The sequence below is a fragment of the Sipha flava genome, unplaced genomic scaffold (assembly GCF_003268045.1).
Source record: "Sipha flava isolate LNK unplaced genomic scaffold, YSA_version1 86_pilon_pilon, whole genome shotgun sequence".
In the NCBI taxonomy this organism is placed as follows: domain Eukaryota; kingdom Metazoa; phylum Arthropoda; class Insecta; order Hemiptera; family Aphididae; genus Sipha; species Sipha flava.
The window spans coordinates 472,245-495,400 of NW_020273628.1; the positions used below are offsets into that span (position 1 = coordinate 472,245).

The 23,156-nt window shown below is 32.0% G+C and overlaps 1 protein-coding gene across 2 annotated transcripts; it reads right to left on the bottom strand.

Moving 5' to 3' along the window:
* Window positions 1–3,609: 3,609 nt before the first annotated feature.
* On the bottom strand, window positions 3,610–21,957 carry LOC112693395 (xenotropic and polytropic retrovirus receptor 1-like). 2 transcript variants are annotated; one of them, XM_025568437.1, is made up of 11 exons: window positions 21,664–21,957; window positions 20,590–21,095; window positions 20,336–20,489; window positions 11,168–11,430; window positions 10,344–10,611; window positions 9,422–9,792; window positions 8,167–8,314; window positions 7,582–7,788; window positions 7,330–7,499; window positions 6,092–6,225; window positions 3,719–4,007 (listed from the first exon to the last, which is right to left on the bottom strand). In XM_025568437.1, exons 2-11 carry the CDS (start codon window positions 20,656–20,658, stop codon window positions 3,719–3,721), a joined length of 2,073 nt encoding a protein of 690 aa, XP_025424222.1. In that variant the 5' UTR covers window positions 20,659–21,095; window positions 21,664–21,957. The 2 variants fall into 2 exon arrangements, with proteins under 2 accessions (XP_025424223.1, XP_025424222.1); XM_025568438.1 differs by lacking the exon at window positions 21,664–21,957 and having other exon boundaries at window positions 3,610–4,007; window positions 20,590–21,262.
* Window positions 21,958–23,156: the final 1,199 nt, after the last annotated feature.

Consider the following 23,156-nt stretch of genomic DNA (forward strand, 5'->3'; position numbering starts at 1 on the left):
GACGGGGATTTTCTTTTAATAATTTTTTTTTTTTTTTTAGTCGCACGTCTGTTCGGCCGATAACGATCGTATTCAAATGCACACGCATACCGATGAAAAACAATTTGCTCGTTTCGAAACGGTTGTAAACGTTTTCCACCGACAATTATTCAGGTTCAACGCGGCAATAAGGTCAGCAAACGCAACGCATTAAAAGTTGTTAATATTTCTACACGTCTAGGAGCTAACGACGCTTTGAAAAAAAAACGAATTTAAATCATCGCTAATGCGATACACGGTACACGGAGATACGATTATTCATCGACTGATCTCGTACCTGAGAAAATCGAAGCGATCCAAAACAAAACGAACTGTATACTAATCGTTTCGCACGCTCGCGTCGTTCTCTTTACGTTTTGATACGATTGCAAATAACGTTCGGAACACGAGTTGCTAGAGACGCGTGCGCGTGCCTCGGACGCAAAAATCGTTCGATCTACAAAATCTTTAGACGTTCGATTGTACAGCGTCCCGCGAAGTTATAGCGGTATAACCCGAGACAATACAGATAATGCGATTTTTTTTTTTTCGTGACACTCGCAGGACTGTAAGGACTACGAATATTCATATTCGATTGAATTGATTGTGAAACAAACGAATTACCTTCACGCGCGTTGAAATAGACGGTTTTGGTTGTTTTCCAATCAAACGATGTTTGTCGGCTCTGTTGCGCGAAACATATACTGAAAACGTATATGACACAGCAAACGTACACTCAAACATAAACACAAATACACATATACAAAGTTAATGATCATAAATATGCCAATAGCATTTTATTTTTGAATTCAGGTAAATAAATTGCTAACAAACAAAACTATTTTTATAATACTTAACACCAGCATTAGTGATGGTTTTGAATAATACTTTAAACGTCGCCAATGAATGAATAAAAACAATAAACATTTTAACATAATAATTATATCCAATAATAAAAATAATGAGCGTAACATTTGGCTTGTAAAATTTAAAATTGTTTTATTACTTAACAATACCTTGTAAGTTCTAATAGTAATAACTAACAACTAATAAATTGTATCTCAATGATAACTATTAAATGTTTCTATTTTATAAGGATTATTATCCCAAGGTAACATACATAAACATACACTATTTGATTAAATAAAGATATATTATTTTTTATATACCTTATAAAGGATAAGAATTAAAAAAATTGACATTATTACTTTTGTTATTTTTGAAATAGAAAAATAGGAATTTGTTCGTTACTTTCTTATTAATGCTAGCGTAAACTAAGAGTGTATACTAAATTAATATTTAAATTTTGGAAAAAAAAAACAATTATAAAAAGTTAAAAAGATAATATACATATAAAGATAAGTTATTGTGTTTAAATTGTATTAGGACACTAAATTAACTTATTTTACATACCGTAAGGATTACGACATATATTCATGATTCATAATTACAAATACATTATATATAGGTATATTACAAATTATAAATACTCGTTTGAAGAACTAATAAGAAAATAAGAAGTTATATGTTTTACGGGTAGAATAAGAAAACGTTTAGTTACACGACTTCACAGTTTATTTCCTTTTTCCTTCGAAGAATACGATATAAAACTAATGACCAAAAATAGTTGTCAGTGTACAATAGTATATTTATAAATATTAAAATATAATATTATTTTATAAGTCTTTCAAAAGGTTTTGTATTAAATTTAATTTTTTTATGATAAATCCATTATCTCTTTAATTCTGACTTATATTTATGAACTCGAATGTAAAATCGTTTTCGATATTAAAACTTAATTTTCCAATATTTTATTGTAATACAATGTTTTCAGTAATTTTTCAATTTTCGTTGAGTCCATTTGAATTTAACGTAAAATTGTAGAGACAATGACTTAGATATATCAATATTCTAATAATTTAAATTTGAAATTAATAGTATAAAGTAAATAATAATACGTTTAATAATTATTTCCCGGTTGTTATCAACTAAAACTTAATAACTATAAAATAAAAAATAATAGGTACTGTTGTTTTATTCCAATATAAAACAATGATTTTTGTGAGGTACTTTTGTCCAAGTCGATATGGTGAAACGTTAAAGATAGTACAAATAACTGAAATTAAATTAATTCTAACTATTTAAATGAACAATGAACGTAAATAACTTAATTTTTTTCTTTTTTTATCAAGATTTGTTAAGGAATGTTCTATAAAATCTCTCATTTCACAATAGTTTTATAAATGTGTAGTAATGTATTTCACTGTTAATCCATTCATACATTTTTATATATATTTTAATGACTAACGATTGAAAAAATGGATTTAAAAAATATAAAGTTAGACACATTTTATAAGACGAGTATTTTTGTTTGATTAAAATTTGATTTTCACTTTTATAAATGTTGATCTTATTACAATCGATTGTAGTACTATCGAGAGAACTTACCGACTCATGAAGAATAATTGTACTTTTGAAATTTAGAAATACGTATTTATAAATATTTCAGTTGTTTAAAGAAATGTTTGAGAAAATATTTATAATTTCACGTGCAAATGATTTGAACATTTTTCGATGAGTGCTTCATGTTGGCATCAGTAAAATACGAATAAAACGATAAATGCATATAAATATTATAATGAAACGCAGTTTGTGGAAATAGAAACGTGTCAGTGATGCCCACGTAGGGTAACAAGTGGTGCAATTGCACTCGTTTCTCGTGGGTCCCGGAACCTACATACATTTGGGGGCCCCACTCTGGTTTCTGGAACAAACACCATAAATACATAACTATTCATCTGGATCTTTAGATCGTTGAATAAAACGTAAACAGTTGGCAATGTCAAATATGCAAAGAAATATAAATATATAATAACTAATATAGATAGTTATAATAATTTTGATTGTGTTTGTAGTTAGTGTCAGGGTAAAATTTTAAATTCAAACCCCTATTAAAAAAATGTTATACTGGAAATCGCAATATTTTTAAATGTATTTAAGGTGAACATGCATTTGAAAATGCATTTGAAAAAAAATTATTTCAATCAAACTAATATGGTCGTATGGATGTAGAGCAAAATTAATTCGGAGGCCCTCTAAATATAAATGCATTGGTTCATGGAAAACCTGTGGGCGCCACTGAAATGTGTTGTGCATTCACGGCGACGAGAAACCAACAAGTTTTACCTCGATTTTTGAATACACCTGCAGCACATGGATTTAGTGTAAGCGCACTAAAATGCACTTAAATGCAAGTACTAAACGACAGTGATAGGGTTTCACGCGAACCCCGTATGGAGTTCCATAGTCGAAGTACAAAATGGTTGAAAAAAATGAAAAAAAATAATTACAATATAACGTATGGTCATAAATCGTAATCCATTAACACGAAAGTCTAGTAAACAATTATTAGGAAACTGGTAGAGGAAAAAATAGGAGACGAAAAAAATAAAATAATTAACAATTGTACGGAACGAAGATTGCAGTGCGCGCAGATCGCGAATGCAACCGGATGACCGGATGTCCTCATCGTGGGCAACACGTGGTCGCAGGACATTCGCCTTAGATCGGTCAATACTAATAATACACCTATTGTTAGTATTAGTATTATTATTATTATTATTATCATAGTATGTATAAGCCACGCAACGACAGTTGCACGTGTACAATTACTGTCATGTGCTTTTGCACGTCACCGTAATCAACGGGTGCCTAGGCTGGCCAGGATGAGCGACGCCTGTTCGTCCACAGACCGACTCGGTTGGAACGTGAGGTTTGGGATTTTCTTGCCGATCCCACCAGTCCCCGGCACCTTGTTCCTCCGGTTCCGGTTCAAGTCGGGCAGCATCGTCCGCTCGTCCATCAGCCGCAGGATCTGCGTCTGGTCCGAGCTGTCGATGGGCGCCACCGATATGTCCCTGACCGCTCGAAATCGACCGCAGTTGTTCAAGTGCTCGTTCTCCAGACGGAAAAAATTCCAAACAAATCTCCTGCCGAGGACGTAAAAAAAAAAAATTATAGTATAAATGGCAAAAAAAAAGTCACACGTACACGTCGTTACGTAATACGAGCGTAAACGGTTCATGTACAGATGGCATATGCCATGCAATGAGAAATTTTATTGTTTTTATCGTCAATATTTATCGATACGTAAATAACACGTTCCTGCAATCAGTGTTTTAAATATTCGATTTTAATCTCAAATACATTACTGTTTCGTAAAAACAATTTTGTTTTACTCGATTCGCGCACGCGTTATATCCATCATAATTCCGATGAAACCACGAACAAGAGTATTGCTAAACACACGAAAGCAATTTGAGTACGATTATCAAACCGTAAATTCTAAGAAAAAGGTTGAGAAATTGTTGTGATTGATTTATCGCGATTTAATTGAAAACAAGGCGAACACAAATAATTAATATAACACGTTGGACTCAATGATTAAATCAACTAATATTCATTTCTACACATTCATCACAATTTGTATGTTTTATTAAAGTGCTGTATAGATAATGGAGGCATTCAAATAACTGTTTATGAGTTTATATGCACAATCTTAGTTCTCCTTTAGAAAAATCATTTAAAAACGCAAGAAAATATATATGCTGTTAATTTTTATCGATCGTAAACGATTTTTTAGTTCCAAAATGTACACATCCACTAATTTATAAAATATTATGCACTAAATAATAAAATATGACTATGTTTAAAACTGTGTATCTAAAAAATATCAAAAAACCTAGGAAAATAGTTTTCACGTGATTGTAATCAATCAGTTAATTTAATTATTGAACGAAATAGTATTGAACATATTTTTATTTATTACTTATCGCATAATATATTTACTAACTTAGGTTAAAAACTCAATTAACCTTATACTATAACTGATAAACTGATGACTTACCTGTTGTGTTTAATTATTAGTGATGAATTATTATGTTAGGTTTATACTCTCACTCTTTTTTCACAAAATAAAATTATCTTATCTATATTTAATAGGTTATCTATAATTAAATTCTCTGTTTTTTTTTCTATTAATCCTCAAAATCGAATACCTGTACCAACAATACTTTCACGTTTTTCAATGCAAATTAATAATCATGACACAATCAAAGTATTAATTACTTTGGAATATAAAATACAAATTTAACACTTTTTAATGTTTTTAATGTTTTTACCCAGGTGTTTTAAAGATAATTGTTCTTCGCGTACGTGAAGTTCCCCCCCCCCTTTATTTGTCTTAACAATTAACAATTTTAATTTTCCAAGTCCCCTGGGGATTTACAAATTTCAATGATGGGACGAAATGAGGGGCTACATGAAGTAGTTCCCCCCATTTTGATTTTGATTTTCCAAGTTCCCTGGCAATTAACAAATTCCAAAATTGCATTTACAATTATTTGTTATATGCTTGAAACTAATAGGACAAAGTGAGAGGCCAACTTCACATACCTTTATTCTTCACAGACTAAAATTTAAAATAATAACATAAGATTATCTTGAAAATTCAAGTGATATGCATATAGTGTAATCAATTGAGAATTTCAAGTATAAAAAGAAATCATAACTTATATGAACTCAATTACTTTTACCTTGAATACTTCATAAATTATGTTAAGTATTTCTGAAATTCTGAAAACGAATACTATATTTTCTCAATCATAGAAATGAATGATGATACTTCAACGATTAATTGGTTTGTTCATGGTTTATAAAAGAATTACGTTTTAACAGATAGTGTTGTATTCCTAATGTTAAATTGGGTGTAAAGGTAACGAAAATATAACTCGAAATATTTTTTCAAATTTATTACATAACACCAGAATTATACAACTATACGAGTTATGCGTGTTTAAGCCACAAGGTGCTTTGAATAATTGCCTATTGAGTCAATAGATTTCTGCGAAAATCAAAGAATGCGAACACATTAACAAATTCAGTTATATACCTATACCGTTGAAGGCAAATAATATATAATGGATTTTAAACTATTGAACTTGTAACAACATTAATTAATTGTAATTAAAATAGTATTAAACTGAATAACATTTAAACAAAATCGAAAACTAACCTCATTACTTCAAGGGGTGACAAAATCGACACCATCAAGTCACCGTGAACGTAACCCATTTCGGTTAAAGACATTGATAGCGCCCAACCGAAACGTAAGACAAAATCTTCCACAATTGCGATGTAGTAAAATGCCTAAAAATAAAAACAACATATTAGGGCCTTTGCAAAATTATATTCAGTTTATTTTTGGATATTGTGTTAACTGCATTATAGGGATGCCACAAAAAATCGATAAAAAAGCAATTATATGGCACGAATAATTAAAATATCAATTTTTTCGAAAAAAAAAAAAAATTAGCTGTATAGCAATATTTATATATAAAAATTATTAAAATGTGGAAACGGAAAATGTTAAGCTACTCGTATACGAACTCATATTAAACAATTTTTTTTTCAGAGGCCTTATCGGTGTATAGGATGTCACCAGGGCTTGCATTTGAAAAAATAATTGCATTTTACGTTATTTACAATTATATCGTTATGTTGTCAGTGATTAAAACGGTGTATAACTTTTTCGTTTATTTTAATTGTATCTATTGTAACATCTATTAGTGTGTACTTTGATGTTTTTTTTTTTTAGATATTTTTTAAATATTTATTAGACATTTTAAGTGGTAAACTTGTTGATAAAAATTTAAAATTTATAAAATTATTATAGAAAACGAAGGCTAGGACACACTTATTACTAAAATATAAAAAATGTTAAATGGTGGAAGTGAATAAATTCCAACCAGCGAAGATTCATCTCCAAATTATATATTTTTAAATACGTTCTTATTGTGTAGACGAAGAAAGATGATTTTTAAGGTATAACAATTTGTTGACTGACACACCTCTCAATGGTTTTTTGAAAATATGTTTAAAACTATCGTCATACAATGCAATCTTTAGTGACATATTTTTGATATGAATCAATTCCTTTTTTTTTTCTTATAGATTAAAACTACTTACAAAATGATTTTGGTAAATAAATTGCTTAAAAAGAAAGAAAAGTACTTCCAATTTTAAATATACTTTATTAAGTATTGTTTTAATTAAATGAGCAAAAAATAAATATTTTTTTTTTTGCTAAACTTTGAGCGCACATTTCAGTGCATATTTAAGATTTTTCACCGCGAATTCAGTTAGTTTTTAATGCACATAGATCCGCGCGGTCCACTAGTCGCGATTCGGGGACGTCAGTCGTTCCTAATCCGGCAACTGTTCGTGTTTCGCGGGTGTTTAAGCGTTACTCACCGTCGACGAGTACACGATCTCTTCGCGGAGGAACCTGTTCTCCCCGGCGTTCCGGTCGAAAAGTCCCCAGTCCATTTTTATGTCCCAGACGTACGAGTACAGCGAGCTGAACACGGACGCGGATATCCACAGGTAGAAGAACACGTTCGAGTCCTCCTTGGGGTGTTTCTCTGTGCGCACAAAACAACGGGCGGACGAGGCGTATTATTAGCGCGCGGGCACACAGACACGGGCCGGACGGTTTCGTCTTACTTGCGTACTGGAGGTTCAGGAACGAGAACGTGATCACGAAGAAGGTGGTGGCGTACTTGGCGGCGTTGGCCAAATGAGGGAACGCTTCCCGCGAGTCCCTGTACCGCCTCAGGCACTGCATGAACCGGAACCACGCGGGCAGGCACGCGACGAACGGCCGCAGAAGCCACACGCGCTCCACGCACTTCGAACCGTCGATGTCGATGGCTGCAACGTACAGGGACGAACAGTTTATGCCGGTTCGTCGTCGTATTACACGTCATGAACCCTACAACGCATACACCTGGCCGACGGGAAAACACTAGTCTACTGCAGCTCAGCGGTTAAAAAAAAAATAAAAAACCGAAAAAAAAAACAATACATTTATAGCGGTGGAATTCGTGTGATACATGCGCCGCGGTGATCATGCCGTCACGACGAAGTCGGTCGAGAGGTTTATTAGGTTGCGCGTTTTGTGTCAACAGACACCGAACCGCGTAATACGTTATCGAATCGGTGTTTTGTCAGACGAGTCGCGAGAAAAATATGCCGGGGGCCTCGCGTTTACCAACTTCTACTACGCGGATATAATATACGCGATTTTACTTTTATTGGTCATCCACTGGTCGTTGGTCAGGTAGAAGCACACGAGATATTGAAAGTCCAGCAACGCGGGAACCAGACTGGTCAGTTGGTCGGCCAACCAAAAGTCGGCGAAGCCCACGTAGAAAAACGGGGCGAACAGTATGCGTACCTAAAACACAAGAGTACGCCATTATGAATCGCCTACATGGCCGAAGACGATTGTATCAAAGATAAGAAAGGATCGGAGGCGACGGTGACGTTCCTCTTCGCGTTCACTAAGAAAGTTATCTGGTCGGGCCCGAAGATCCTTATGCTTTCGCGAAGATTCCGTTTACGAATTAAATGTATTCAAATTTAGTGCGAAATTTTTAAAATAATCATTCTCGTCGACTGTAGGTTTAAGAATTTCGACCTCGTTCTATGTCTATTAGGTATAACCAAAACGTGTCCCTCTTGTGTATGTACAGACGTAACTAAAATCGTTACCACATTGAAACGAGAAAAATTACAATTGCAATCGAACAAATCGTTCACCATCGTGCCTCGGTACGTACGTAGTAGTGCTCTCCATGGTCCGGTTTTAATCAATCCGATCCGGAGCAGTCTAGTATTCCGGTCTATTACGGTCCTAACATACAAAAAATATCGAATCGTCGGTTTGGTCCGGTTAAATAATTTTTAGGAGTAGTTCGGTCTAGTCCTTAGATCAAACGCATTATTTTCAGTCCGGTCCCAATCATGGTACTTAAAATCTAAATACAGATATTGTTACGTAAACAAATAAAACGAAAAAAACCTGCAAATTTAGTTATATATTTTTTATTTATAAAGTCGGGCAAGTCGGGCAGTCCAGTCCAGTGTAATACTAAACGCATCATATGATACGGCCTGGGCTAATACAGACTGAACCTTACGGACCGGTCCGTAAACGGTCCAAAATGTTTTAAGATCGGACCGACAGTCCGGTCTATTTTATTAAATGTTATTTAATTACTGGTCCGATCCGGTCTAAAATAATATGAAGACGTCGGTTCGGTCCAATGGTGATCTTTGATTAACGTTTGCGTGCGGTCCGGTCCGACTTCGGTCCCATGGTAAAATTTGAAGTCCGGTCTGGTCTTTAAAATAACGGACCGTGGTGCAGAGCACTAGTACGTAGCACTAGTTGCGCAGTCGTGTGCAACGTAAAAAACAATACGAAAAGCGAAAACGCTCGGGGAAGAATAAATCGAACGAAACGCGCGCGCGTCGCAAATATTAGTCGAGTGATCCTTACCGCGACGCGCAGCACCCAGAAACGAGCGTCGTGCCGCAAAGTTTTCGTCGGGTTGAACAGGAACGCGATCATGAGCACGGCCAGGATGAGCGGGTTGATGTACGGCGGTATGTGCAGCGCCTCGCTGTACAGGAATATCAGCGCCGAGCCGGCCCACACCAGACCGAAAACGGTGGCCAGCTCCATGATGTGCTGCTCGGTGAGATGGTTCCGAGGGTCCAGCTCGAAGATGAGCACGTGGTTGACGCCGGACGACCGCCAGCAGTACACGTTGATGCCCATGAGGAACAGGAATATGACCAGCAGCAGCGGGCCCCGGTACAGCCTGACCATGACCCGCCAGTCGGTGTTCCTGTCCCCGTGAGCGATGCCTGCGAGCGGTTGCACACAATAACACAACAATCGGTCAGTCGGTAGGAGGTAGTCGTCGATCATTTATCGAGCATTATTGTTTCGCGCGCCCTAAGCGGTTCTATCGAATCGATCGGAGCGGACCTGCAACGGGTGTTTATTACAAACCATTGGGTTACTACTCTATCTCGCGCGCCTAATCTTAATAAAAGTTAATTGCGATGGTTTTTCTGTCACAACTCGTTGCAACGATCGCCCGTCAAATGTAAGTAATGCAACGAAAACGGTACCGAGGTTTCGTAAAAGCGTTGAAAAAAACACACTTGAACTTAAAAAAATGATCTCGAAAGAATAAAAAATTACCTAAAACCAAAAAAAAAAAAAAAAACATAAAAATAAGTTATTTGAGCTCGTTTATGATCAAATCCCATGGTTTTGAAGAAGAACGGCAGATTTTCAAAACGGCCGTAGAATTTATGTAGGAACTCGCGTAGAATGTTGTAAATATATACATGTAAGTCGAAGGTTAAGTAGTTGAAAAAAAATGAGCGGATTCTGTGAGGTTACTAACCGGTGATGATGACTGCCAACAACATAACAACAAAAGCGCCAGAAAACAAGCCGACTTTGAAAGTGATCCACGGTGATTGTTGTTCGCCCAGAGGCGGTACCCGTAGCCTTTTCATAGCCCTTTGTCGGTCTCCTCCTTCCAGTCCCTGCGTGACCGTAGCCTCAGTCTCGCTGATCAGTCTGTCAATATCTTTGTTGCAGTAGAAATGAGCGTTTTCCACTACTTCCGATCTCCAACGGCCACCCGAACCGCCTTCGGAACCCAGCAACTTAAATACAGGATATATACATGATCGTAACTACACTCGCGGGCTGCGCATAAGACAGCGGATTAATATAATTTATATATACACGTCGAATTCGGCAGGAAGCATGATTCCTTTATACCTAATCCTTGGTAGTATTTAAACTATATTTCAGTTTTACGGTTGTGATATTAATATTCGCTAAGCAATTATTTCGTTCACGGTCCGATATCTATAAATGTAATACTTCAAATTTCAAACAATACGATTGAAAGACTAGCGAAAAATTATGAAAAATCATATAGAATACATGCAAATTTCTACTGGCTATAGGATGAAAAAACATTTTTTTAGTAAGTATTATTCTCAGAGTATGTATTTTTAGAAATATGTAGAGTTTTTTTTTTTAATATTAATTTGAAATGACTCAAATAACGTAGGACTAATAAAAAAGTTCAAAAGTTGTACTAATATTGTATTCGAACTGGATAAAAATTCACGAATATGGAAAATTTCAATATTGTAATTTAATTAACTACGTAAATGCACCAATCGCGTAACAGTAATGTTATGTACGTACCTTGTCATGTTTTTTCATAATCTTCCGAAATCCCGTGTAATTTAAATTCTGATAGTTTTGCAGCAGAATCAAACTCAAATAGAACTCGCTGAAAGCCAATTTTAGTTCTTGCGTCTTACGCGTCGTTGTGTTCTTCCTGAGTATTTTCCGTTTTACCGGCTTCAAGTTCCCACTGGAATCTTTGGGTTTGATTTTATCATCTTGCGACTCTCTCAGGTCACTTTGGAGGTTAGCAAATTTTCTAGTCGCTTCCGCCAATTTTTCTACGATGAAAAAATAAATTAATGAAAATATTCATAACACTAAAAATTTAAATGTTTATATTATACGCATATAATACGTAACCGTGATAGTTTAAATCAAATTGATTAAATATTAAGACCGAAAGTTAAAATTAGAATATCAATGAAAAATATGCTGTATTGTTATTAATATTACTATTATATAGGATTTTGTTTAATTGTGATCCAACTACGTATTACGTAATAACACACATATTTTGTTATTCGATATTATAATTATGCAATAATATAGTGTATTATATTATTGAGTGGAAGTAATTAAACATGGATCGATCGAACTTTTAGAAAGTCAACAAGGCAACGGTGATCTTCGCGGCGATATTATCAATTATAACCAGCAGTATAGCAATTTATACAACGCTTTATTCTCGGTTTACAAGCCGAAGAGAGACCTTTAAAAAGAAAATACAGAAAATATTAAAAGTTACACGGGTATTTATTGTTGGATATTATTATATCATTCGGGAATATGTATAAAAGTCAATGTGTTATTAAGGAGGACATCAAAAGAACGACGTATTATTGGTTTTATTCCACAAAGCATACAATTTAATGTCTTCGCTATGTACTATAATACCTACCTGCCTAATTCATTGTGACATCTGAAAAATGTTTTATTAATGCAGAAAAACGATAACACCTTTTACTCGATCTCTTCGATTTGCCCGATAATATTTGAGAAAATCGGAATAGGAAAAAATAAATCATTATAAAATGCATCAACTGCGAATCGGTACGGGTATTCTCCATGCAGTACATTATCTAACACATATGGCTACTGTTGGACACAAGATCATGCACAGCTACAATATTACGTCCGTTAGTTACATTGCCAGATCATAAGTACCGCAGCTGACTAGTACGCGTGTACCTACTTTAATATTCGATTGAATCGTATTTTTAGACCGCGAAACGTACCTATTTTTAAATTCGATTATATTTTATGTAAACGTGAGCCCCGTGTGTATCCATGATTAATACATACCGATACATACGTAGGTATTTTATACTTAAAAATGTACAAAAATCTATCACAACGATATTACTCGTATAAATTATAATGCATATTCAATATCAGTACTAAAATAACACTTACAGTACGCAATTCATAATAAAGTAATTAATTACTATATGCATGCAGATTGCATTTTGTGCAATAAGGTACCTACACATTTCAATAAATGTTTTATGCTACCTAGTGGTTTAAGATCAATTTATTATTAAACATGAGTGTATACCTGACTATTACTAATGACTAGGGAACGGATTTATATGTAAACACATATTTTTATTAAAACGAGATATTTAAAATTTGATAAGAAATGTTCATGATTTAAATCATTCCTATTAATATGATGCTACTTTTATTTTAAATATTTTTACATATTTTGGTATAATTACATATTTTTACATATTTCACTAATTTGTAAATATTTTTAAACATATTTTATTATTTCATCATTCATACGTCTTCTTCGTACAAAAATACAAAAAATTATTTCAAATTTAGATCCAGAACTTTTATCGCTATTAGAAAAGCTCAAAATATTATGCAAAATGAAACATTGAAAACAAATTTAATTTTCATCTTAGTGAATTTTAGTTTTATTGCACATACAATTACAAAATTAGAAACAAAAATATGTCCTTGAATGAAAGTATGCAAATTGTCGAATCAACGATTGCAAAATGAAAACTCGTAAACGGACCAATAGGAGAAGTAGTAAAAAAGAAAATTCATGTTTTTACAGAAAAAATTTCAGGCCATATTGATTTTAAATCAATTAATGACATAATTAGTGGCAGACACCCTTCTAAAAATTTGGAATTATCGCCTTCTAATATTATGCCCTTCAAATATGCTTAAATCAACCGATGTAGGTTGATGTGGAACGATCATTTAGCCGTTTTAAAAATATTTTCAGATTTAATAGGCGACATTTAATATTTGATAATTTAAAATATATTGTAATAATTCAATGCAACAAATCATTTTGATAATTTAATAATTATAATTTTTTTTTTTTTTACATTTTTTTCCTACATATTTGGATGGTTTTAGTACATATTTTATAAATTATACTTACATACATATGTACATATTTATGTATTTTTATTACATATAAATCCGTTCCCTACTAATGACTGTATTATCCGTATGTACATATTTTTATCTTCTACGTATGTTTATATTTTATGTAATATATTACGTACGATTTTTAGTTATAGTTACAAACGAAAATGAATAACTTTTTATTATTAATATTGTGTTCTGTTATACCATAAAATCTATATGTATGTATTCATATTTTCACAAGTGATGGGAATAGTCGAATGAAATAATCGAATTATTCGATTTTTCGAAGAACTGATTTAATTCGATTACTTAAAAATCATTAGAATAATAAAATAATCGAACCGAATTAAATTAATAATTTGTCAAAATTCGAATGATAAAACAATTGAATGCAAATAAATGTGACATTACAATAGTTTATAGTTAATAGTTTGATTTATAATTTATAAATTATAATATTGAATTTTATAAACTATACCTAATAGTTAATACTTAAAACTCAGAAGAAATATTAAATCATAATATAATTTATTGTATTGAAAAGGAATTTCAGTATTTCGCAATATTAATAGTTAGAATGTAGATTATCATTCGATTATTTATATAACCATTAGCTAGTTCAAATAATGTTAATCGTAATGCATTAAAATGATTTAATCGGTTACACATTTGATTACCTATCTTTATTTGGAGTAAGAACTAATCAATCGATTATTGTATTTCGACTATTTGACAACTAATCATTCGATTGTTCCCATCACCAGTTTTCACGTTTACAGATATAATTTTCATAATTTTACAGTAGTGTTTACTTCAAGTCGTCTATCCAGGATTAGATCTATCCCGTCTGTCGTACGTTTTCGGGAGAGTATATGGTATGCGGATTGCCACAGAAGTAAATAATTAATAAATTAATACATTTTTTCGAGTGAAAGGTAAAGATTTTTCTTTAAGGGATAATACCCTCCTCTAGTAACCCCCTGAAGTTAACATTGGTTTTACAGAGTTCAACATATCGAAATTCTTAAGGGCCAAACGCATGACTTTTTTTCATCGCACGTCGAAATAAATATACGTTTATATTATTTGAATACAGTTTTTTTTTGCACGAAATTTACACATTCTTATTCGAAAAATAACAATAAAAAGTTAAGATAAAAATTGTCAAAATTTTGAAAATTAGTTATTTTTTCGGTTAGTTCTTACAAATTAGTATTTCCTATACTGTAACTAAATGAATTAATACTATGTTCTAGATTTTATTTAGATAAAAAAGGTTTTATAAAAATGCAAAATGGGTAAGAACATACTTAAAAAATAAATCAATACTTCTGAACAACAGCTAGTTAGAAGTAACTAGGTCGATTTCAGACGATTTCGAAGTGGTCTTATTTTCACTCAATATAATATTACCATACACTTTTAATTACGGTCGACTACTTTTATAGTTAATGATCGTTGTATTAAGTTATAAATAGTGGAGCATATGCGCGGGTATACCGCATACGACGACTTACAATATATACTTATAATATAATTTGTGATACGGACGTATACGACCAGTTTTACTAAAATTTTTATACCTATAGAGCAGGGGTGGCCAACATGACTATGTACACGAGTCACATGTATTAATAAGATTATATTAAGAGTCAAACTATCTAATCGATACTTTTATACTACAAAAGTAATTAAGAAAGCTAACAGTCGATAAACATATATATATATATATAAATAATTAAGTCAAAATATCGTTAAAATTTGACTAATGATTATCTCACAGAATTACTAAGAACTACTCTTACATCAATTCAACCAGATCTTAAGAAGCTTACTACAAAAGTAGAAATGAAAAAAATACCACGCAAACAAATTTAACTTTATGTTTAATTTTTAATTTATTATTCTAAAAAATTTATTTTTTTTTTATAAATGTATATAAAAAAATTAAAATATTTTGGTTTTTGTAAATAAGACCGCGAGCCGCATACGACTATGACGAGGGCCGCATGAGGCTCGCGAGCCGCAATTTGGCCACCCCTGCTATAGAGTATTAACGAATTTTGATTTTTTTTTTTTCTACCAAAATCAAAAATACTAACCACATTTCCTTTTTACTACGTTTATTAGGAACAGTTATTATTTTTAATTTTATTGCACGGAAATATAGTTTAAAAAGCCGTTACATTACTACAAGTTGCTTTAATAGTCTTAAATTGTTTTTATTAAAATTAAAATTCGGATCTTTATTTGTTTAGCTAATCTTATTGCTCATGGATAAAAAATGTGTGGAAGGATAGGAATTAACTTCACTTACCCATTTTACTAACAATTGGCATATACTCAAGACTTTTTTTAGGACTACATCACTAGTTATAAGATTCGTTTTTCGTTGTTTTAGACTAGATACAACATAAAACTATTTTACTGTCGCATAACTTTTAGTATTTTATATAAAATAAAATTATCTCAATATATTTTAACGACCGATTTTCAACTCAATTAGTATAAGTATAGATTACTTACTAAGTATAATCACCTACTATTATTATTTTATTAATTTTAGGAACTAACTTGACTACTCCAACCGGTTTATACATTTTTCAGTAGTATACTGAAATCTAGTAATTTAAACAAATTGTAATTTATATTTGATTTCTTTTTTTTTTTTTGATCTAAGTAAACAATTATTCGACCTGCAAAACAAAGCATATAAGAGATCGATGACAATCATCATGGCCCCATAATAAGAAAACATAGGAGAACCGCTATCCAAGTCTTTTGCTTCGACAAAAAATGAAAACAAATATAGTTTTAAACTAAAAATTACTTCACTTGCGATTTTTTTTTTTCTAAACCCTATAAATTCTTTTGATGTTGTTTTTCTCTGTACTCATATACACACGTAATAATTTTACAGTGTAATCCGCTTATTACGGTGCTGTATATATTCCGATATTCCGGATAAAACGATTCTTAGCCATGATTTTTGTTGGTTTTATATCTCACGTTGGTAATGTTTTTGGCAACCGGGTACAATGCATTTCGGATGTAACGATCTGATTCTTGAGGGCCCTTGAAGATTGTTATAAGCGGATTATACTGTATATAAATTAAGTCGAGTTTCTTCGATCACTTGTAAATTGATATTGGTATAATTGTATGAAACAAAATCAAACTCTAAACATCAAAACATATATATTCCATTTGTAAAACAATAATAATTACGGTAAACTAATTAATAATAATGCAAGGTTTATGGGTAAACGAAATAACCGTAGTTTCTCAAAAATGTGTTTTGATATGGAAATCGGATAGTACATAAATACACATCATATTTCTAACATACGGTAACATATTTTACTAGAAAAATATGTCAAGATCTATTTGAATAGGCGGATAAGACGTATTGAAAATTTGGCCGAGGTAAGATGGTAAATAACATAATTGCTATGGTCGACAAATTTAATACAGTATTTTATTAATAAATCTTTTTCCGAATTTGTGTTTTCTATTTAAATGTGTATATGTATACCGTACATGAGTACGTACGTATGGGCGATTGCTGCCAACGATTATAGTCTCTAAAAAGAAACGAAAATATATCTCGCCAGTTACTTAACAGAATCTGGCATTAAAAACGTTTCACGAATCGTTGTTATTATTATTATTATACACGCGGGCTCATTTAAAGAGTAAATTTAGTGATTCAAACAGCATAATAAAATATTATTAGATACATATGGTAAATAAAAAAAAAGGTCAATATATAAAGAATATATGTACAGTCGTAAAATACATTCGCATTGAGAACATTTTGATTAACTGAATGTTTTTCTATTCGTAGAAAATAATGCTCTCTGCTACTACGTAATAAAAGTACTTGATTGGATTTGAAACTTAAGTTCATCAGTAGATATTCATTTTTATTTTCATACATCGTTTTTGTATATGTAACATGTGGATGTAAATGAATATACTAAATTAGCTGTAAGCTGATTTCAATAACTTAGGAAATAATTAAAATAAAAATTGTAAAAGACTTTTCTTTTCGTTTTTTTTTTTCCTATTCGATTCCAGTGGACTATACAGCGGTAAGCGAAAACAAATTTAATTCTTGATGAGCGCCTTTGGCTGTACCTGATCTAGAACAAATTTCGAATAGTCCAATAATAACACAACTTTATCCCTCTTACAGTTAAGGTCTTACTTAATGAAGTAGAATTAATTAAGAACGGTTATGATTTTGCTTAAGAAAACTATTAATTTTATGTTTTGTTAGAAGGAACATGTTCTTCGTTTTAATTTAATAAATCGGCATTAGCACAATTTAAAGTCTGCAAGAGAAATAAAATGAAGATTTATATTTGTTTTAATAGGGATACACTAATTGTATTATTAAACATTTTATATCTTCGCGTGACGTCCTTTAGCCTTTAACATATTAATCAGTATATTATAATGAAAAATAATATTAGTTTCAATACAACTATAAAAACAATTATTTTTTAATTATAAACTATACTACAATTATATGTAAATCAATTACATTTGTATGTACCTATTATACCTTTGATATAAAATAGTATAAAGTTAAATAGTAATTATTATCAACACAACAATCAAAGTAAGTCTTATAATGAGGAGAAACGAGTATGAAATTTAATTGACTTTAAACATTTATAATTATTGCCAATTCTTATAATATTCACATTGAATTTTTACCAAGTATCTAGAATAATTACTATCAATGGTTTGATAAGTAGATAACATATTTAAATTAATGTCATATATTTTTGAATCCACAGTTTAAGTATAGATATTAGTAAATTCATATATACCTATATATACAGTTGACCTCAATGACAGTCAATTTAAGTACACTTTACTTTTATACATTTTCTTATTCATTTTCTTGTATGTGACCAGCAAACGAGAACTTCTCTAGTCTTTGTGTAATAATACTTAATTATATTATTTAATATATGTCAGTTTATTGTTCTTATATCTGCACCTTGGGCATTAGCCCTCAATGTAATATAATATAAAATAAAAAAAAATATAATATTTACTATTAATCATTTTGTAAATAAATATTTATTTAAACTTGAAACTGATTAATCCACTGGGAAATATTAATTTTTTTAACTAACTACTTTGCTTTTATTCACTTCCTTTGTCAGTATCAACATTTTAAATTGTCTGAAGCTTTTGTGAATTGTAATTTGATTTAATAAATACATACTTTACTGAACACTTCATCATAAAGAATTTACAAGTTAACTATATTATTATTGTAATGGACATTTTTTTTCTTTTGCGTATATTAAAATACTGAGGTGCAAATTTGACTATTATAATAAAATAATGCGTATAAATATACCTTGTTCAATTTTTAAATTATATAAATAAAAACCAATAAGGTCGATTAATACCAGTCAAGGTGAAAAATTGAGAAAGTGGAACTACACATGTTTTATAGTAATAACTCTAATTTTTTTTTGAATATAAAAATTATTTGGGCCTTCAATTTTAAATTTTTGTCCTTGTTTATAAAAAAAACCAAAAACCAATGGTCATTAAATGTTACAAAACATATTGACTTTTAAAAACAGTTGCATCATATTATGTATTTATGAAAACAAATAGAATACTATTGTGTGCATTTAATGTGATTTAGTATACATTGTTTTTCATGGGCAATCACCATATTTCAACGTTTATGTAAGGTAAGTACTTTTTTTTCAACTGTTAAAAAGTAACAAATAATTTTCAACAAGTAAGTTATTAATGCCATATATACTTATTAGGTATTGTTCCATGAGCACTCGAATATAAATATTTTTGCTAAACGTAAATTACTATAGCAAATTAAATGTGTATTTTATATAGAAATTGAAATTATATCATTACATTATTCATTGGATGTTTAATATTGAATACAATAATAAAATGGTGTTGGTAAAAATAAGTTTTTTTGCAAATGGTTTGTTTAAAATAAATTTCTAGTCTAAAGTAAATGAATGATTTGCCAAAAAATATAATAAGCATTTTCTTTTTTTTTTTTTTTTTAATATATGATATTTATTTTGAGTCTCAGAGTCTCATTCATTTAAAACTTTCATCATATTATTTAACACCACATATTTTTAAATAACTTGAAATATGATACTGAGGCACCTCTATTAATAAGTCAATACACCGCACTAAAATTAAAATAATGTTTAGATAAGTTTCTTAATTTTATTTAGTTTATATAAATTGAATTAAATAAATAAGATTTTAATTTACAAGAGGTCTAATTATTGTTAATCAAAAATTCTAAAATGTTGGTCTACTTTTAACATTTAAAAAAATGGTATGATAAACGACCAAGTCAGCTGGAAAATAAAATGGTATTCCATTTGTTAGTTATAGCAATAAAATAAAAACTAATAAACAAATTTAATTCTTCACAGCCCATTCTTAATAGGAAAAACCATGAGCTTCTTTACTAGAAGTATTGTTTTCTTTATAAATCTTAAATATTTGTATTCAAAACCATCAGATAGTTGAATCGGCAATAGTGTTAGACAAAAAGTCAGGAAAAAAAAATGGAAAAATGTTGTGTGAATAGTTTTTGTTTATTGGATATGCACAAGTGGTATATTGTAACATTCATGCGGCCGTAACATGCACAAGACGTGATAAGTACAACACTAGGTGAGAACGGTGTTGAGCAATAATACAGGAACGCGAAGAAACATACGCTTGTAGATATCAAACAAAATCGTAAATGCAGTTCGAAACCTGAATAGAAAGTGTTGATTTTAGCGAGTTCTTTGTCGCAAAAGCTGAAAAACTTTTCGTCGAATTTGGCATAGTAACGCGACAGCGAATCCGGATCGACTTGGTCAGGCGCTGGCACCTGTTCGACAGCAGCGTACAGCATTTCCTTCATCTCCTGCAACACACAAAAACCAAAGACGTTTATCCCGTCGACATGACCACGGAGGGAACGACACGGGGAAAAAGTGAACATTGCAGAGCCTGACATGACCTACTTCGTAGCTGATGTACTGTTTTCTCCACTCGGGAGTGATGTGCGCGGCCAAATGCTCGGCAAATTTCATTTTAATTCTTTATATCCTTTTTCGGGTCCGAGTAGTGGTGCTGCTCGTTGCCGCGTCAACAACCAACAGTCAGCGTACAACGGTCGATGGCCAGAAGGCGCTCAAATTGCCCGCCGTTTGCGAACCACGAACTCCAATCGATACGAGTGGACGAGCAGCTGCCGCTGCGGGCGCACGCGAGCGCTGTTGACTGATAAAAAAAAAACCTCCCCCTCCCCTGAAACGAGTGTAAACCGACCAATAGACGGCCGACGGTGGCCACCTTATCGGGTGGACAACGACGGACGAGGCATGGAAGAGAAGACGCGGTTCTATACACGTGGCGAGTGGTTGAAGAGCGCGGGACGGTGATAAGCAACGAACGGTTCTTGGCAGAAAAAATTTTTGTACGATCAATTTTCTTATCACATCTAGATCTACGATCGTAGCGCTTATTCCTGGAAATTATTTGTATTATATCAGTGGTTCTTAACCCGTGGTCCGTAGCCCTCTAGGGTCCGCGGCAGCCCTAACACATTACATATGTACATCAATACATGCCATGAGTGCATTGTTATAATATTGTTGGATTAATATTATTATTTTTTTTTTTTCATATATTTTTTATTATATAATAGATAGATTTATCATTATACGATAATATAAAACTTGTGTCTCGACCATTGTATTAAGCTAATATAAATTAAATTTTAAGAATATTGAAAAAAGAAATTAAAACTAAGATAATTAAATTCAAGTTAACTTAAAAAGTAAATGAAATAAAATTAATTATAAATATCTATGTTTTGTTATGTCTATTAATGTAATTAAATAATTATTATAATTTTGATTTTAATAACATGAGGTGTTTTGTAAAAAAAAGTATTTGAAAAAAATTAGTCAAATTAGTTAAAATAAAAAAAAAGGAGGTCCGCTATTTCTAAAAATCTTTCATCTGGGGTCCGTGATCTACAAAAGGTTAAGAACCGCTGTATTATACAATTAAATTTAACACATAATACTTACAATAATGTTTCCCCATAAATATTGGAGAATATTGTGTGTGAAAATGTAAAATCGACTCTGGACCAAATCCATGTTGTCAAACAGATAATCGAAAGCCATGAGTTTGACGAAGATGTCCATTTACTGTTTGTGGACTTCAACGTGGTATACGATTCAGTGAAAAGGAGACAGACTATGGAAAGTAATGGAGCAATTGGGGATACCAAGAAAGATAATCAGAATTATTCGAGCATATGTGATCATGGATAATAGAAGATTCTATTATCTATGGTGTGAATAGGTCGAAATGTAAAGTTAAGTATGGAGGAGAGGAATCAGTATAATTTGAGGTTAGGGCAGGTTATTTCTGATAGACCGGTAGCACTATACGACTGTGGCGCATAGACAATAACAAAGACGGATGAAAATAGACTAGCTACGTTTGAACGAAATGTTCTTAGAAGGATATTTGGGCCAAAAAGAAACACTCTAGGGAACTTCAAATTAAGAATAAACCGAGAAGTAAAAGAACTATATGGTGAAACAAATATAATTGGAGTCCTTAAGAGTAGTAGACTGGGATAGGCTTGACATGTGTGAAGGTCCGAAGGCCCTATAGGATTGGCCACGAGCTGGAAGCCGAACACAAGAAGGACGACCCAGACAGCGGTGGAAAGACAGGATTATAAAAGATGTATCGAAATTGGGAGCAAACGACGGAAAAGAAGTAGCTCATGATAGAGATAGATGGAGGCAGTTGGTTGTTGCGGCAATGGACCTAAATGGACCATTTGATATGGTATATTAATAACAGCCAAACATAATGGTGACAAATTTGTTCATGCATACTGCACAAGGTGCATTCCTGTGTTTAGACGCTCCTCTGCGAAGCACCGTTCGTTGATAAGCAAGTTTTATGTCATAGACATATAAAGATATCTTATATAAGATATCTTTGTGTTTCTTTGGTCAATACGCGTTTAACGTGGAAATACCTCGAATGATGGACACGAATTCGCAGTTTAACAGGTACGGTTTTGGTCAACATGTTGTTTTCTATAAAAACCGCATTAGGATTTTTAAAACTGTTATTCCAAGCATTATCTTTAATACCCAGTGCTCGAAGTGGGGAGGATACGGTGAGATGGCATCCCTCTACTTTTTTGTATTTACATTTTTCATCCCTCTACTTGTTTTGTCTAGAATAACGCATTCCTCCTAAGACTTGTATTTTAAAATGATATACTTATCATTTTTATATTTATATATAAGACATTTTTTTTTTTTTTCAGTGAAAATAATTGTTTTTAACTTTCAGGGCCGGGCGCCCGGCTTATCGTGTTGTTTAGTATAAGCCGTTTCGCAACTCGTATTATACCCGTATTTAGAGCCACGGACTAAGATAATATACTTTATGTGAACTATAGAAAAAAATAAAAATGTTACAGGTACACAAGGTGTGAAGAATGTTATGATGATATCAGGAAATGTGAATTATAAGGCATCCCTTCACT